This window comes from Oncorhynchus clarkii, chromosome 29 (assembly GCF_045791955.1).
Source record: "Oncorhynchus clarkii lewisi isolate Uvic-CL-2024 chromosome 29, UVic_Ocla_1.0, whole genome shotgun sequence".
Lineage (NCBI taxonomy): Eukaryota > Metazoa > Chordata > Actinopteri > Salmoniformes > Salmonidae > Oncorhynchus > Oncorhynchus clarkii.
In genome coordinates this window covers 14,769,019-14,788,286 of record NC_092175.1, presented here as the reverse complement: position 1 = coordinate 14,788,286, position 19,268 = coordinate 14,769,019, and the positions used below count along the sequence as shown (strand labels likewise).

Below are 19,268 nucleotides of genomic sequence, written 5' to 3'. Positions count from 1 at the left end.
ATAGTTGAAGTGTACCTATGATGAAAATTGCAGGCCTCTCTCATCTTTTTAAGTGGCAGAACTTGCACAATTGGTGGCTGACTAAATACTTTTTTTTTGCCCCACTGTATATACTGAGATCATGTGACAGATCATGTGACACAGATTGCACACAGATGGACTTTATTTAACTAATTATGTGACTACTGAAGGTAATTGGTTGCACCAGATCATATTTAGGGGCTTCATAGCAAAGGTGGTGAATACATATGCACATATACATGTGCACGCACCACTCGATTTTTAATTTTTTTAAACAAGTAATTTTTTCCATTTCACTTCACCAATTTGGACTATTTTGTGTATGCCCATTACATGAAATCCAAATAAACATCCATTAAATTACAGCAATGCAACAAAATAGGAAAAACGCCAAGGGGGATGAATACTTTTGCAAGACACTGTATCTGAGTGATAGTCAAAATGATGATAATAAGAAAATGTCTTTATATAGATTTGTCAGGCTTCAGAGTAATCATCTGTGGATAATAATATGACAGACACTCATCTCTCTGCACACCTCTTCATCTGTTTGGGACTGATAATCTCTTATCGCCTGGATATTTAATCTCTTCTTCCCTGGATATTTAGTCTTTTACGTCTCACCAAGTCTTCTGATTACGTTGTGTGATAATCAGTTTTGATAATTTTAGCGATTCAAGTTTCTGATCATCTGGGATATATTCGAATTATGTAATCTGTGATGGTAAACTGTGTTGGTAATCTGAGATTATAATCTGTGTGTTCCTGCAGGGCTGAAGATCCGGGAAGTGATGATCAACGTGTCCCGTCAGCAGGTGGAGGACTTCCATGGCCCTGAGGACTACTGGTGTCTGTGTGTGGCCTGGAGCCACCTGGGCACCTCCAAGAGCCGCAAAGCCACCGTACGCATCGCCTGTGAGTAGCAGAACCATACCAACAGGGGGGGGGGAGACGTGAGTGGGGGAAGATGAAAGAGAGAGAGAAAGTGAGTGTGGGAGAAAGAGAGAATTTGTGAATTTCTATTTGATTTTAAATAGCCAAGTAATAGGTAGTATCTATACAGAATATCTCATCACCATGCGTTTCCATCTCCTCCTCTCTCTCCTTTATTCCTTTCATGCAGATTGGCTGTCAACAGTTTCGTGAAATATGTTTTGTTGTGAAAACATGTTAGGAGGAAATGGTGGTGAGATATTCTGAATAGCTAAAGGTAATGTGTCAACCAATCAATTATTAACATTAAAAAAATTCCCTATTCAAAATGTAATAGAAATACTGTATGCTGCCCTGCACAATCAATGAACCAACCGCATCGCCTAGGGCTATACTTTCTCTCACAGACTAGCATAAGGTAACCAGTCCATCCAGTATGCATAATAACACAGTCCACACTCAAAGGCAATTACTCAAATTTGTTTGATTTTGGAGTATAGGCTAGACCAATTATGTGCCAAAAACATTTTAAATCACTCTTGTTTTGTGTATTGTAAAATGGCACAATCATCATTTTAAGGTTTTTCCATTCGGCTGGAGCTCATGAATCTATGCATGTGCATAAACACTAATATGCGTATGGCTGTTTTTAATGAATCGTTACCTTTTTATTACACCCAAATTACGGCGTGCCGTGTAAAGGCACGGGGATGAAGACCAAGCAAACACGTAACAAAACACAGGGTAGAAACCCAAACAAAAGAGTGAGGAGTACCTCGACGAAATAACACACACGCACAATGAATAACACACGGGATGAGATCTGTAATCATCTGCGCAATCCACAATGACACGAAAGCCAGAACACACAGCACAAGTACTCACACGCACCAACGGACATTGTAACAATAATCGACAGGACTCTCGCAAACCAAAGGGCACACTTATACCATTACTAATCACTGGGAATAGGGGCCAGGTGTGCATAAGGAAAGTTCCAGAGGGATCCGTGACACAGTGAGGCGAGTTTTAAAAGTACTGTAGGACTACTGTTTTGAGGATAAGTGTTGGATGTGATTTTCTATTGTATTTGCATTGACCTCGGAGTGGTTAGAGGGACAATAGAGCCCTGAGTGCCAGGTCATTAGGACCCGATGGTAGGTAGCAAGTTGGGTACAACCAAAGCATCTCCAGAGTGCATCAAAGGAGATTACCATGACTCAACGGTCACATGGAATTTTACTGCGGTCATGACTCATCACTGCCAGTGAGGCGGTAATACGGTCACCGCAACAGCCCTAATCCTGTCTCCCTGTGTCCCTCCTCTCTCCCAGACCTGAGGAAGAACTTTGAGCAGGACCCCCAGGGGAGGGAGGTGCCCATTAAAGGCATGATTGTGCTGCACTGCCGTCCACCAGAGGGAGTGCCTGTCGCAGAGGTAAGGCCTGCATGTTTTAACTCACAGTATATATTTTTATAAGGCTTTTCTTATGGAAAGTAATAATGCATTATAGCAGCATCAAGTCGTTTTTTTGTTGCCCACAAAGCATTTGTCAGTTACATGTATTTGTCATATTTGGATTACTTCTACTCCAGGTTTACAGCATCCAAAGGCACATCCTCATTTCTCTGTGAAGAGATGATTGTTCCCATTTGAACTGTTTCCACTACTAGCCCCATTCCCTTCAGCATCTGAGTGACTGGCTCTTGTTATGTGTTTACCTCAGAGTGGAGATGGTGATATAGGCCTGCTGTATGCTTCTGGCCATATCTATCTCCTCGCATCCCTACGTTGTATAGTGAAGGGATGTAGAGTTATGACTTATTAAGGTGCCATGGATATTATTTGTGTGGCTGCTCCTCTCCGTTCTCATGTCGCTTTCATCTTCAGGGTGAATAAGAAATCAGGTTTTCACCGGCATGTTTACTTTCAGTGGTATGAATGTGTGTCCAACCATGTGTGTCTTGTACATTTGCATGTTTATTGGATTGCCTTGGATTGGTGTGTGTGTGTGTGTGTGCCTGCCTGCTTGCCGGCGTATGTTTGTGGTGTTAATGTGTGTTCACACCTTCCTGCCACTGGCTTAACGCAGTTTCTCTGGACACCTCCCACAAGGTCAGAGCCCCCCCCCCCCCCCATCTAAATCTAATGAGTCATCCAGACAGCCACTCACAAAGAAATGACTACCGATTGCTGTCCATGGTCCTGAAATTGCAACGTGTATATGCAAAGCAATGATAGGCTTTCTGTGGTGCCAGAGCATGTTGCCTATAGCTTTGCTTTAGCTAATGAATACATCTTTATTTGTAGGCCTATTTGGTTGTCATTTTCACATGTTAAGCCTGACATTTCACGAAGTTATACACGGTGTTGCAAGGCTGCCATGCTGGGTGGTTCGATACAATCGCATACTAATCAGCATACTAATCAGCATACTAATCAGCAACCAATAGATATTTGTTGAATATACAACTGCCCTGTGCAGCCTACTTGAACCTGCATGACATGAGCCATCCTCACGCTCTCTCCCAGCTTGGATAGAAAGTTGTTGTGTGTTAAACCAGTCTAATAATGCAATCGGTCCACCCTCAAAACACGAGCTTACCTTGGATTGTTTCATTATGCAGTCGAGCCTACTATCTATAGCTGTATACAGTGTTTAGCTGCTATTTAGCTGCTATTTATAAACTTGTTATACAAATTACACATCAAATAGCCTAACAATGAGGAAAAAAGTAGTTGGCTTGAGGAAAAATGTTACCATTATTGTTGAACCTCAGGAGGTTTTGTCTGGCTAATAGCCTAAACAAATGGGCTGCAATCAAGGTACATTCAGTTAAATCAAATTTGAGAGCCTCCCCTGTCTTCTGAAGTCCTCTTTCTGCTTCTCTCTCTCTCTCTCTCTCTCTCTCTTTTTCTCTTAGAAAAAAATCCTCTCTGTATCTGTGCTTTTTTTAAACATAGAGGCCTATAGTAGCTACAGTATGCGACTGCGTCACCTTGCATTTTTGTGCGTAAATGTTTTCACCAAGGGCTGTAGGGCCAGGTTGCGGGCCCAATTGTTTTCTTTACCGAGTATTGACAACCCAGACAGTCTTTCCTGAGACATTTTGCATTATATGCCCATTGCTCTGCCCATAATTGAAATGTAGTCTTGAATGATGCATGGCAAGATATACCAGAGATAAGGGACAGTTGATATTGCAACCACACAACTCAAACCACTTTTTTTTGTTTGAGCCCTCAAGAACTGTTGTCCGCTAAAAATGATATTCTGTTTGCATCTGCCAATTTATTGGCTGTCCAGTATCCAGACGACCTGTCCCAGCGCTTCCTATCCACAGGGTTGGGGAGAAACAGATGACGTGTAATCCGTTACCTGTAACTGATTACAAAAAAACCTGGAACAGTAATCTGTTACGTTACCAGTAAAAATGTTGTAATCAAATTACAGGTACTTTGAAAAACTAGATTATTATTTCTAGGATTACTTTTAAATTCAGAAAGCATACTTTATGGCACCTTTCTATGTTTTGACATTCAACATTTAAAAAAGGCGAGTTTAAGTTTGTTTCCGCCTATAGGGAGTCTGACCACAAGTCAGAGACCACTATGACGACACACCAAATACTCGTGATGGATTGCGGGAAAAGAGCAGGCATACGTTTTTTTGTAGGCTAGTGCAAGCTACAGTGCCATTGAAAAGTATTTGCCCCCTTTCTGATTTTCTCTATTTTTAATACTGAGTGTTAGCAGATCTTCTCCAAAACCTAAAATTAGATAAAGGGAACCTGAGTGAACAAATAACACAACAATTACACTACCGGTCAAACGTTTTAAGACAACTACTAATATATTTTAGATTTGTGATTTTTTAGCTTTGATGACAGCTTTGCACACTCTTGGCATTCTCTAAACCAGCTTCACCTGGAATGCTTTTCCAACAGTCTTGAAGAAGTTCCCATATATGCTGAGCAATTGTTGGCTGCTTTTCCTTCACTCTGCTGTCTGACTCATCCCAAACCACCTCAATTTGGTTGAGATCAGGGGATTGTGGAGGCCAGGTCATCTGATGCAGCACTCCTACACTCTCCTTCTTGGTAAAATAGCCCTTACACAGCCTGGAGGTGTGTTGGGTCATTGTCCTGTTGTAATCCAAGATGGCGTAGCAGTGAAGACGTGTTGTGTTTTGTTCGTGTCTCGTGTATTTTTGTATTTTTCATTTATATTTCAACTTTATTTTCAATCTCCTTTCGATGTTTAATTTGATTATACCTTCCGGTAACCTGTCTCACCCAATGAGATACTTTATCGCTATTATTATATATTTTTTAACTTTAGAACACATTCTAGAATCTCCAGAAGCTAACCAGCTAATTAGCTACAAGCTATTTATTAGTCATTGTTAGCCACTGCTAGCGGCTTTTACATTCTGCACAGATACCAGCCCTGTTTTTAGCCTGGATAATACTCGCCAGTCTACCAGTATCGGACTATCTCTCCACAACAACACCGGATTCCTGCCGTAATCCCTGGACCACTACTTCTGATCTTCACGGCTAGCTTGCAGCTAGCTAGCTTACAGCTTGCAGCTAGCTAGCTCACAGCTAGTTTGCACACACCGTGGCACCCAGTATCAAAGCTATCCCTGAGGCCCACCTCCCGGCCTACTCGGCTGTTCAACCGAACCCCACTCATACACGGCTAGAGCCCAATACTCCACCGGATCCTTGCTGTATACTCTGGACCTTGGCACCGGTTCACCGCTGCTACCGATTGGCTATAGTGGCTAACGCCACTGCCACAAAGCTAGCACCAGTTAGCCGTGAGCCAGGCGCATCTCCCGGCTAGCAAACTAAATTCTACAATACCTCTTTCGCCATCTGGCTTGGATTCTCTGTCGACACGGCGCCCCGCCGCACCACCACGACTGGTCTGCCGACGAATACTCCATCCGCTGTGCCTTCATCCGACCTCCGTCGGAGTAGACGCTACTAAATTTAAACGCCGTGTCGCCCGAGTGTTAGCGTAGTGGCGGCTCCCCTGTTCCATCTACTTCTGCCCTCTGGACACTATGATCACTTGGCCACATAGCTGATGCCTGCTGGACTGTCTATTAATCACGGTACTCCATTCTGTTTATTTATTTTTTATCTGTCGGCCCCAGCCGCGAACTCAGGCTCTGTGTGTAGTTAATCCGACCCTCTCTGCCTAGTCATCGCCATTTTACCTGCTGTTGTTGTGTTAGCTGATTAGCTGTTGTTGTCTCACCTGTTTTTTTAGCTAGCACTCCCAATCAACACCTGCGATTACTTTATGCCTCGCTGTATGTCTCTCTCAAATGTCAATATGCCTTGTATACTGTTGTTCAGGTTAGTTTATCATTGTTTTAGTTTACAATGGACCCCCTAGTTCCACTCTTCATACCTCTGATACCTCCTTTGTCCCACCTCCCACACATGAGGTGACCTCACCCATTACAACCAGCATGTCCAGAGATACAACCTCTCTTATCATCACCCAGTGCCTGGGCTTACCTCCGCTGTACCCGCACCCCACCATACCCCTGTCTATGCATTATGCCCTAAATATATTCTACCATGCCCAGAAATCTGCTCCTTTTATTCTGTGTCCCCAACGCTCTAGGCGACCAGTTTTGATAGCCTTTAGCCGCACTCTCATACTACTCCTCCTTTGTTCCGCGGGTAATGTGGAGGTAAACCCAGGCCCTGCATGTCCCCAGGCACCCTCATTTGTTGACTTCTGTGATCGAAAAATCCTTGGTTTCATGCATGTCAACATCAGAAGCCTCCTCCCTAAGTTTGTTTTACTCACTGCTTTAGCACACCCTGCCAACCCTGATGTCCTTGCTGTGTCTGAATCCTGGCTTAGGAAGGCCACCAAAAATTCTGAGATTTCCATACCAAACTATAACATTTTCCGTCAAGATAGAATTGCCAAAGGGGGCGGAGATGCAGTCTACTGCAGAGATAGCCTGCAAAGTAATATCATACTTTCCAGGTCCACACCCAAACAGTTCGAACTACTAATTTTAAAAACTACTCTCTCCAGAAATAAGTCTCTCACTGTTGCCGCCTGCTACCGACACCCCTCAGCTCCCAGCTGTGCCCTGGACACCATTTGTGAATTGATCGCCACCCCATCTAGCTTCAGAGTTTGTTCTGTTAGGTGACCTAAACTGGGATATGCTTAACACCCCGGCAGTCCTACAATCTAAGCTAGATGCCCTCAATCTCACACAAATCAGCAAGGAACCCACCAGGTACAACCCTAAATCTGTAAACAATGGCACCCTCATAGACGTTATCCTGACCAACTGGCCCTCCAAATACACCTCCACTGTCTTCAATCAGGATCTCAGCGATCACTGCCTCATTGCCTGCATCCACTACGGATCCGCAGTCAAACGACCACCCCTAATCACTGTCAAACGCTCCCTTCTGCGAGCAGGCCTTTCTAATCAACCTGGCCCGGGTATCCTGGAAGGATATTGACCTCATCCTGTCAGTTGAGGATGCTTGGTCATTCTTTAAAAGTAACTTCCTCACCATCTTAGATAAGCATGCTCCGTTCAAAAAAGGCAGAACTAAGAACAGATATAGCCCTTGGTTCACTCCAGATCTGACTGCCCTCGACCAGCATAAAAACATCCTGTAGCGGACTGCAATAGCGTCGAATAGTCCCCGCGATATGCAACTGTTCAGGGAAGTCAGGAACCAATACACGCAGTCAGTCAGGAAAGCAAAGGCCAGCTTTTTCAAGCAGAAATTTGCATCCTGTAGCTCTAACTCCAAAAAGTTCTGGGACACTGTAAAGTCCATGGAGAACAAGAGCACCTCCTCCCAGCTGCCCACTGCACTGAGGCTAGGTAACACAGTCAACACTGATAAATCCATGATAATCGATAACTTCAACAAGCATTTCTCAACGGCTGGTCATGCCTTCCTCCTGGCTACTCCTACCTCGGCCAACAGCTCCCCCCCCCCCCGCAGCTACTCGCCCACGCCTCCCCAGCTTCTCCTTTACCCAAATCCAGATAGCAGATGTTCTGAAAGAGCTGCAAAACCTGGACCCGTACAAACCAGCTGGTCTTGACAATCTGGACCCTCTATTTCTGAAACTATCCGCCGCCATTGTCGCAACCCCTATTACCAGCTTGTTCAACCTCTCTTTCATATCGTCTGAGATCCCCAAGGATTGGAAAGCTACCGCAGTCATCCCCCTCTTCAGAAACACTGGACCCACTCCAATTTACCTAGCTCTCCTACAGATCCACGGAAGATGCCATTTCCATTGCTATTGACATGGCCGTAACGCAACTGGACAAGCAAGAGAACACCTACAGTATGTGAGAATGCTGTTCATTGGGTACAGTGCAGCATTCAACACCAGCTCCTCTGTCAGCTCAGTGTAGGCCAATGCAAGGTTCACTCTGCACAGGAGGGACAATAGTTGATCATCTTCCAATGCTAGGTCTGCGTTACAAATGGCACCCTTTTCCCAAGACGGGGTGTCAGTGTAAACATGTTTGATTGTTTCCTTTACTAGTGCATACAGTACCGACTCATTCACCGACTCATTCAAGGGTATTTCTTTATTTTTACTATTTTCTACATTGTAGAATAATAGTGAGACATCAAAACTATGAAATAACATAATAATAATTTGTTTGAGATTTTTCAAAGTAGCCATCCTTTGCCTTGATGGCATTCTCTCAACCAGCTTCACCTGAAATGCTTTTCAACAGTCTTGAAGGAGGTCCCACATATGCTGAGCACTTGTTGGCTGATTTTCCTTCACTCTGCTGTCCAAATCATCCCAAACCATCTCAATTGGGTTGAGGTCGGGAGATTGTGGAGGCCAGGTCATCTGATGCAGCACCCCATCATTCTCCTTCTTGGTCAAATAGCCCTTACACGGCCTGGAGGTGTGTTGGGTCAGTGTCCTGTTGAAAAACAAATGATAGTCCCACTATGCGCAAACACAATGGGATGACGCATCACTGCATAATGCTGTGGTAGCCATGCTAGTGTGCCTTGAATTCTAAATAAATCACTGACTGTGTCAGCAGCAAAACACCCCCACATCATCACAACCTCATTCTCCATGCGTCTCGTTCGGAACCAGACATGTGGAGATCATCCGTTCACTTACTCTGCGTCTCACAAACACATGATTCATCAGACCAAAGGACAGATTTCCACCTGTCTAATGTCCATTGCTCATGTTTATAGGCCTAAGCAAGTCTCTTCTTATTGGTGTCCTTTGGTGGAGGTTTCTTTGCAGCAATTCGACCATGAAGGCCTGATTCACACAGTCTGCTCCGAACAGTTGATGTTGAGATGTGTCTGTTTTACTTGAACTCTCTGAATAATTTATTTGGGCTGTAATTTCTGAGGCTGGTAACTAATGAACTCATCCTCTGCAGCAGAGGTAACTCTGGGTGTTCCTTTCCATGAGAGACAGTTTAATCAAAGCGCTTGATGTTTTTTGCGACTGCACTTGAAGAAACGTTCAAAGTTCTTGAAATTTTCAGCATTGATTGGCCTTCATGTCTTAAAGTAATGATGGACTGTCATATCTTTATGCTTATTTGAGCTGTTCCTGCCATAATATGGACTTGCTCTTTTACCAAATAGGGTTATGTTCTATATCCCACCCCTACCTTGTCACAACACAACCGATTGGCTCAAAGAAGGAAGAAATTCCACAAATTAACTTTAAAAAATGCACACCTGTTAATTCAAATGCATTCCAGGTGACGTCCTCATGAAGCTGATTGAGAGAATGCCAAGAGTGTGCAAAGCTGTCATCAAGACAAAGTGTGGCTACTTTGAAGAATCTCAAATCTAAAATATATTTGGAAATGTTTAACACTTTTTTGGTTACTACATGATTCCATATGTGTTATTTCATAGTGTTGATGTCTTCACTATTATTCTACAATGTAAAAAATAAAGAAAAACCCTTGAATGAGTCGGTGTGTCCAAACGTTTGACTGGTACTGTATGTCCTCAATGATTCACACTAACTGGAGTGTCACAACCTAAAGCAATGTACCAAAGCCAATTATTTCTAGAATAGTCCTCCAGTACACTGAAGATTCACTCTTTCTGTTCTGACAATCAGCCAAATGTTAGTGTGGTCTTTGATCAGATTGTGCCATATAGTCAACTCCTATAGAAACATGGCATGACAATAATTTGGCTGGTGGGGCTTTCCATGGCTCATCATGCTCTAGCAACTTCTTGTGACAGAGCCGGGAGTCTTCAAGCTGACTCCGGTCGTCAGTCGAACTGTGTTTCCTCTGACACATTGGTGCGGCTGACATCCGGGTGTAAGCGAGCAGTGTGATAAGAAGTAGGCGGCCAGGCAGGTCATATTTCGGGGGATGTATGAATCAACCTTCGCCTCTCCCGAGCCCAATGAGGAGTTGCAGAGATGAGCCAAGTGACCTAATTCAAGAAGGGAAAAAATGGCTTGTGGTAACACCACCCTGAACTCGCCTGTTCAGGGTCGTGTCTGGTTAGTAACGGGACCAGAGATGGACTGGGAATACCAGATGCCGTAAGCAAAAAAATACACTGCTCAAAAAAATAAAGGGAACACAAAAATAAGACATCCTAGATCTGAATGAATGAAATATTCTTATTAAATACTTTTTTCTTTACATAGTTGAATGTGCTGACAACAAAATCACACAAAAATTATCAATGGAAATCAAATTTATCAACCCATGGAGGTCTGGATTTGGAGTCACACTCAAAATTAAAGTGGAAAACCACACTACAGGCTGATCCAACTTTGATGTAATGTCCTTAAAACAAGTCAAAATTAGGCTCAGTAGTGTGTGTGGCCTCCACGTGCCTGTATGACCTCCCTACAACGCCTGGGCATGCATGCTCCTGATGAGGTGGCGGATGGTCTCCTGAGGGATCTCCTCCCAGACCTAGACTAAAGCATCCGCCAACTCCTGGACAGTCTGTGGTGCAATGTGGCGTTAGTGGATGGAGCGAGACATGATGTCCCAGATGTGCTCAATTTGATTCAGGTCTGGGGAACGGCGGGCCAGTCCATAGCATCAATGCCTTCCTCTTGCAGGAACTGCTGACACACTCCAGCCACATGAGGTCTAGCATTGTCTTGCATTAGGAGGAACCCAGGGCCAACCGCACCAGCATATGGTCTCACAAGGGGTCTGAGGATCTCATCTCTGTACGCTAATGGCAGTCAGGCTACCTCTTGCGAGAACATGGAGGGCTGTGCGGCCCCCCAAAGAAATGCCACCCCACACCATGACTGACCCACCGCCAAACCGGTCATGCTGGAGGATGCTGCAGGCAGCAGAACGTTCTCCACGGCGTCTCCAGACTGTCACGTCTGTCACATGTGCTCAATGTGAACCTGCTTTCATCTGTGAAGAGCACAGGGCGCCAGTGGCGAATTTGCCAATCTTGGTGTTCTCTGGCAAATGCCAAACGTCCTGCACAGTGTTGGGCTGTAAGCACAACCCCCACCTGTGGACGTCGGGCCCTCATACCACCCTCATGGAGTCTGTTTATGACCATTTGAGCAGACACATGCACATTTGTGGCCTGCTGGAGGTCATTTTGCAGGGCTCTGGCAGTGCTCTTCCTGCTCCTCCTTGCACAAAGGCGGAGGTAGTGGACTTGCTGCTGGGTTGTTGCCCTCCTACGGCCTCCTCCACGTCTCCTGATGTACTGGCCTGTCTCCTGGTAGCGCCTCCATGCTCTGGACACTACGCTGACAGACATAGCAAACCTTCTTGCCACAGCTCGCATTGATGTGCCATCCTGGATGAGCTGCACTACCTGAGCCACTTGTGTGGGTTGTAGACTCTGTCTCATGCTACCACTAGAGTGAAAGCACCGCCAGCATTCAAAAGTGACCAAAACATCAGCCAGGAAGCATAGGAACTGAAAAGTGGTCTGTGGTTATCACCTGCAGTACCACTCCTTTATTGGGGGAGTCTTGCTAATTGCCTATAATTTCCACCTGTTGTCTATTCCATTTGCACAACAGCATGTGAAATGTATTGTCAATCAGTGTTACTTCCTAAGTGGACAGTTTGATTTCACAGAAGTGTGATTGACTTGGAGTTACATTGTGTTGTTTAAGTGTTCCCTTTATTTTTTTGAGTAGTGTATATAACAAGTGTTTTAAATAAATCAGGAGTTGGCAAGACAGCATAAACAGATCTGGGACCAGGCCAGTCAAATGTCGACTCTCTGCCAGTCAATGTTCGCCTGCCTGTCCTGTGTGTGTGTCCTCTTACCCTGGCCTATCGTAGTGTGCTCACCTGGGCTGCGAGGGTGTGTCCTGTGAGGGTGTGATTGTCCCTTAGCTCTGTCTGCTACCTCAGCAGCATGTAGTCCAGGCCCCCCAGTCTCTGCCTGTCCTTGTCACCGTAGGGACAGCTTCTACAGTGTCCTCCACACGATGGTCTGAGAGCCGACAGTCCACCACACTGTCCTACAGAGAGAGAGAGAGAGAGAGTGAAAAGATTCACTGAGTGTACAAAACATTAGGAACATGTTCCTAATATTGAGTTGCACCGCCTTTTGCCCTCAGAACAGCCTCAATTCATCTGGGCTTGGACTCTACCAGGTGTTGAAAGCGTTCCACATGGATGTAGGCCCATTTTGACTCCAATGCTTCCCACAGTTGTGTCAAGCTGGCTGGATGTCCTTTAGGCGGTGGACCATTTTTGATACACACGGGAAACATTTGAGCATGAAAAACCCAGCAGCGTTGCAGTTCTTGACACACTCAAACCGGTGCGCCTGGCACCTTCTACCATAATGCATTCAAAGGCACTTAAATCTTCTGTCCTGCCCATTCACCTTCTCAATGGCACACACACAATCCATGTCTCAATTGTCACAATGCTTAATTAAAAATCCTTCTTCGACCTGTTTCCTTAACTGTATCTACACTGATTGAAGTGGATTTAACAAGTGACATCAATAAGGGACCATAGATTTCACCTGGATTCACCTGGTTAGTCTATGTCATGGAAAGAGCAGGTGTCCTAAATGTTTTGTGCACTCAGTGTATTCCTGCTACACACACATCACAACTGCTACTCCTAGACTCTTATTTTGATTGCTAAATACTGTAGAATTTAAACTCTTGCTCTCAATCCTCCCTTCCCCAAAACACATGTAAACATTGGTCTATAAATTGTGCCTTCCTGTATTGTACTTGTATTGTAATGCTCAAATCTTTCATCTATTCCACTAAGCCATGTACCTTATGTTCACCATTCTTATCTTTTATTGTTTCTTATTGTTGTTGCATTGTCCAGAAGTAACGTGCAAGTAAGAATTTCAGCGGAGAGTGTTTACCATGTGTATCCAGTATATAAGGCTAACAAGACTTGAGACTATCCATCATTTTTGGAATGTTCTATGGTCCCCTAACTGTCTAGCTTTCATTTTGGCGATTATTAGCAAGCTGGACACGGTCAAGAAACTGTATGAATGTAGGTCCATTATCATTTCTGCAGTTTTGATTTGGTTTTAGTAATTTTAAACTATTTTGAGTTAGTTTACACATTCATGAATGTGACTCCAGCGAAGGAAGACAGTGGTTAAAGAATACATAGAAGTCCAGCCGTTTCTCCAACATGGCTCTCAACCAAGGAGATATCCTCATCTACAGTGGAAATGTAACCGTCTGATCATCTCCACATGAATCTGGGGAATAACTATAACTCCTCTAACCAAACATCACTTAAAGTGGAACTGACAGCGTTTGAACTACTTTGCATATATGAAACAAACAGACATCATATACAGTGCCTTGCGAAAGTATTCAGCCCCCTTGAACTTTGCGACCTTTTGCCACATTTCAGGCTTCAAACCTAAATATATAAAACTGTATTTTTTGTGAAGAATCAACAACAAGTGGGACACAATCATGAAGTGGAACGACATTTATTGGATATTTCAAACTTTTTTAACAAACAAAAACTGAAAAATTGGGCGTGCAAAAACTCTCCAGAAGTTCAGTGAGGATCTCTGAATGATCCAATGTTGACCTAAATGACTAATGATGATAAATACAATCCACCTGTGTGTAATCAAGTCTCCGTATAAATGCACCTGCACTGTGATAGTCTCAGAGGTCCGTCAAAAGCGCAGAGAGCATCATGAAGTACAAGGAACACACCAGGCAGGTCCGAGATACTGTTGTGAAGAAGTTTAAAGCCGGATTTGGATACAAAAATATTTCCCAAGCTTTAAACATCCCAAGGAGCACTGTGCAAGCGATAATATTGAAATGGAAGGAGTATCAGACCACTGCAAATCTACCAAGACCTGGCCGTCCCTCTAAACTTTCAGCTCATACAAGGAGAAGACTGATCAGAGATGCAGCCAAGAGGCCCATGATCACTCTGGATGAACTGCAGAGATCTACAGCTGAGGTGGGAGACTCTGTCCATAGGACAACAATCAGTCGTATATTGCACAAATCTGGCCTTTATGGAAGAGTGGCAAGAAGAAAGACATTTCTTAAAGATATCCATAAAAAGTGTTGTTTAAAGTTTGCCACAAGCCACCTGGGAGACACACCAAACGTGGAAGAAGGTGCTCTGGTCAGATGAAACCAAAATTGAACTTTTTGGCAACAATGCAAAACGTTATGTGTGGTGTAAAAGCAACACACCATCCCCACTGTCAAACATGGTGGTGGCAGCATCATGGTTTGGGCCTGCTTTTCTTCAGCAGGGACAGGGAAGATGGTTAAAATTGATGGGAAGATGGATGGAGCCAAATACAGGACCATTCTGGAAGAAAACCTGATGGAGTCTGCAAAAGACCTGAGACTGGGACGGAGATTTGTCTTCCAACAAGACAATGATCCAAAACATAAAGCTAAATCTACAATGGAATGGTTCAAAAATAAACATATCCAGGTGTTAGAATGGCCAAGTCAAAGTCCAGACCTGAATCCAATCGAGAATCTGTGGAAAGAACTGAAAACTGCTGTTCACAAATGCTCTCCATCCAACCTCACTGAGCTCGAGCTGTTTTGCAAGGAGGAATGGGAAAAAAAATTCAGTCTCTCGATGTGCAAAACTGATAGAGACATACCCCAAGCGACTTACAGCTGTAATCGCAGCAAAAGGTGGCGCTACAAAGTATTAACTTAAGGTGGCTGAATAATTTTGCACGCCCAATTTTTCAGTTTTTGATTTGTTAAAAAAGTTTGAAATATCCAATAAATGGCGTTCCACTTCATGATTGTGTCCCACTTGTTGTTGATTCTTCACAAAAAAATACAGTTTTATATCTTTATGTTTGAAGCCTGAAATGTGGCAAAAGGTCGCAAAGTTCAAGGGGGCCGAATACTTTCGCAAGGCACTGTATATACTTTATAAGAGGTTTTAAAAATAGGTTTTATTTGACTGCAAATTCCATGACATAGAATAAGGCTTTGTTGGATATAATATATGGATGCAGTTCAATGCAGTGGAAAAGCATTCTCTGGAGTAATGAATCACGCTTCACCATCTGGTAGTGAGACGGATACCAGTCCGATTGCATAGTGCCAACTGTAAAGTTTGGTGGAGAAGGAATAATGTTCTGGGGCTTTTTTCATGGTTCGAGCTAGGCCTACAGTAACATTGTAGACTATTCTGTTCTTCCAACTTTGTGGAAACAGTTTGGGGGAGGCCCTTTCCTGTTTCAGTATGACAATGCCCCCGTGCACAATGCGAGCTCTATACAGAAATCATTTGTCGAGATTGGTGTGTTAGAACTTGACTGGCCTGTACAGAGCCCTGACCTCAACCCCATCAAACACCTTTGGGATGAATTGGAATGCTGACTGAGAGCCAGGACTAATCACCCAACATCAGTGCCCGACCTCTCTAATACTCTTGTGGCTGAATGGAAGCAAGTCCCTGCAGCAATTTTACAACATCTAGTGGAAGCTGTTATAGCACCAAAGGGGGACCAACTCCATATTAATGGCCATGATTTTGGAATGAGATGGTCGACAAGCAGGTGTCCAAATACTTTTGGTCATGTTGTGTACCTTATTCACCAATACATATTGATATCAGGATGTAAACCTCATTGTTTGCTGCCTCCAGCACTTCGAGATGCACTGTTTAAGTCAGTCATAACGTGGCTAATAGGTTAGCTTATCTATTTATGTCGCTATTTATTTAGAAAGCTAATTATATGGATCCTAACATTAGCTAGCTAGCTGCTGGGAAGGTGACATGTCATTGGAGGAGTGGGTGATTTGACGACTTTTCCGCCATATCGTATTTCGGTGGCTACAGCTAGAGATGCAGGTGTCATTTGGTTATCTAGCAAGGATTGTGAATCACCTTGCTATCTAGCTATGTTGTTAGCATATCTTTTAGGTGTCAATCAAATGTATTTGGCATCAATCAAATGGGAGGGCAGGCAGGCAAGTTCCCATTCAGTTGTCGAAACATGGGTTGGGACAAGCATGTATTGGCAGGCAAGCTACAGAAGGGTGAGCAGGCTACTATTCCCCATCGTTTATCATTGCAATTTTGATGGTCAACTACTAGTTTAAAAAGTTTGAGAGGGTTTATCTACTATTTCCTCATTAGATTTTAGCTCATCTGGCTCTGGCTAACATTGATTAGTTGCTGATCTCTTTGTTGTTGTTGATGTGCATAGTTAACTGAGGGAGAGAGAGCCTACATGTTCATGGTTGTTTGACCAATAGGACTGTAAAGTTCCCACATGTAAGTGGACTCCCATGGTATTTACATATTTACAGAAATCCATAGAAGTGTATTTTGTGTATTTTGGTAAATGCTTTCTAATGATCTAAAGTCGTGCTGTTGTTGCTGCCTGTAAACACACAGTCCAGTTCAAAGTTAATGATGGCAGGCCCATTTGGCAAATGGCTTTTTTGCATATAGGCCTACTGTAGCTCTGATTGGTTATGGTGCACCGTTCTGTGTTGAGTCCGGTCCTGATGTGCTTTCAGTTCGCTTGAACGGTTGCTGCGTTGTGGAACAGTTTGTACTGAACGACACGTTTTCCAAAATCATTATTTTACGTTCTTGAATGGACTTTGAGGTATGTTTTCTCCCATTAGGTTTTATTTACTGCAGGGTCTATCAATTGTACAAACACACGGCTGCTTTCCCACTCTGTATTGCTATAGAATATTCACGAATGCCTCACTCTATGTCATTCCCAAGCATTCTATGAAAGTATGAAAATGTGAACATATCCATATGTAAGTGCTTGCTTCCAAGTTAATGTCAAAAAAAAAAGTGTCATCTTCTTCCTGGGGGAGTATGTGAACAGATTATAATATGATTTCATGTTGCTAAAACGCTGTCAGTTCCACTTTAATGGACTTTACCACCCCTGTTGTGAATGTAGCTCGGAAGACATTTTGGATCAGAGAAAGGTTCAGAAACTGTTTAGAGTTGATCAGCTGACCTACTGTGTTTTTTGGGCTGCCACGACTTAATTTACTTTGGTCATGCTGTTTATTTGAATGCTGTTTCACATTTTGATGCAATTTGCATCGTGTTATGATTTCATGAAAACACATTATTGCTGAGCTAATACAAGCAGTGCACAGATGAATCAACATTTGACTCAACATTAACTAACTTGCCGACAGTTCACCCGATTTATCTATGCACATGTAATGGTTGTGATTGTCCATACTGTTTGAAAGCAATGCACCATATATCATCACAGCATCCTCTCTATTTCTTTGTTGTGTTCGCTCAGACAATGTCAACAATGGTGTGGTGCTGTTTTGTTAGGTACTTTAACGCCCCCCAAAAAATGTAAATAGTGTTATAATTTCTCAATCAATGTTTGTACCGACAGATTATCGTTTAGCATTTTAGAATATGCGTAAAATGCAAAGTTCTCCTGTGTGACGCAGTGGTCTAAGGCACTGCATCAGAGGCGTCACTATGGCCCCGGGTTCAATCCCAGGCTGTGTCACAGCTGGCCGTAACCCGGGAGACCCATGAGGCAGTGCACAATTGGCCCAGCATCGTCTGGGTTAGGGAAGGGTTTGGCCTGCTGGGATTTCCTTGTCCCGTCGCTCTAGCAACTCCTTGTGGTGGACCGGGCGCCTGCAAGCTGACTTCGGTTGCCAGGTGGACAGTGTTTCCTCTGACACATTGGTGCTGCTGGCTTCTGGGTTAAGGGAGCAGTGGGTAAAGTAGCAGAGCGGCCAAGGCAGGTTCGTGTTTTGGAGGACGCATGGCTCTCGGCCTTCACCTCTCCCAAGTCCATAGGGGATATGCAGAGATTGGACAAGACTGTAACTACCATTTGGGGAGAAAAAATAAGTACATTTTTTAAAATGCATCCCAAATGCAACATCTGCTTATACCCACAAATATTATCTGAAGAAATGTTTTGATTTTTAATACCCTCAAACACCAAATTAGGCATACTTAATCTGTAAATCGTGAATAATAAAGTATTGTTTTACTGATGATCATTTGATATCAATCAGTTTCATGTGAATATGCATTTAGATCTTGAATTATCTCGGTTTCGTGAGCGAATTAGAGCAGATGGTGGTGACCAGAGATGGGCAGTATTGTTAAATGTATTTAAAATATAGTATTTTGTCACTTGTATTACACTGGTCTTAACTACTCTCCAATGTCTTTTGTATTTTGTACGTACAAACTACTGTAATTTGTATTTTCAAAATACTTTTCTACACCATTTTTTTGTGGTTCACATTTTGTTGCCCCCCTTTCACCCTGCATTGGTATCAGAAGTCTGATAGCACTATGGTGTGATAGGAGCATCTGTTAAATTAACTATATATAAATGTACATGTAAAAAATCTTGATAAATACTTTGTTGAGGGATAATGAACTTGATATGATTGTGATATGTTGTTGTGTCACCAACTGTAGCTATCTTAAGATGAATGCACTAATTGTAAGTCGCTCTGGATAAGAGCATCTGCTGAAATGGCAATGTAAAAATTAACAATTGTAAATCATGTTGAGTATTACTCTAATGGACTTCGCCCTGAAACAAAGCCAATAATAATACCCAGTGTGCTTTGCAGTTCATTTTGGTATGTTCATTTAAGCATTTACATTTAGCAGACACTCTTATCCGGAGTGACTTGATCAACTAAGGTAGATAAACAACAACAACATATCACAGTCATAGCAAGAAACACATTTTTTGTCACCGTTACTGAGAATGTTGATGCTGTTCTTGCACATTTATTGTTGTATTTTACAATACAAAATACATGTAGTTTATTT

The 19,268-nt window shown here is 43.2% G+C and overlaps 1 protein-coding gene across 1 annotated transcript in view; it reads left to right on the top strand.

Annotated features, from left to right (window-relative positions):
* The window catches only part of LOC139387998 (netrin receptor UNC5D-like), a 337,146-nt gene that overhangs the window by 247,674 nt on the left and 70,204 nt on the right, over positions 1-19,268 (top strand). Inside the window, exons 3-4 of the mRNA XM_071134475.1 lie at positions 793-936; positions 2,289-2,392. Of these exons, the coding sequence (XP_070990576.1) occupies positions 793-936; positions 2,289-2,392 (248 nt within the window). The remainder of the gene's footprint in view (positions 1-792; positions 937-2,288; positions 2,393-19,268) is intronic.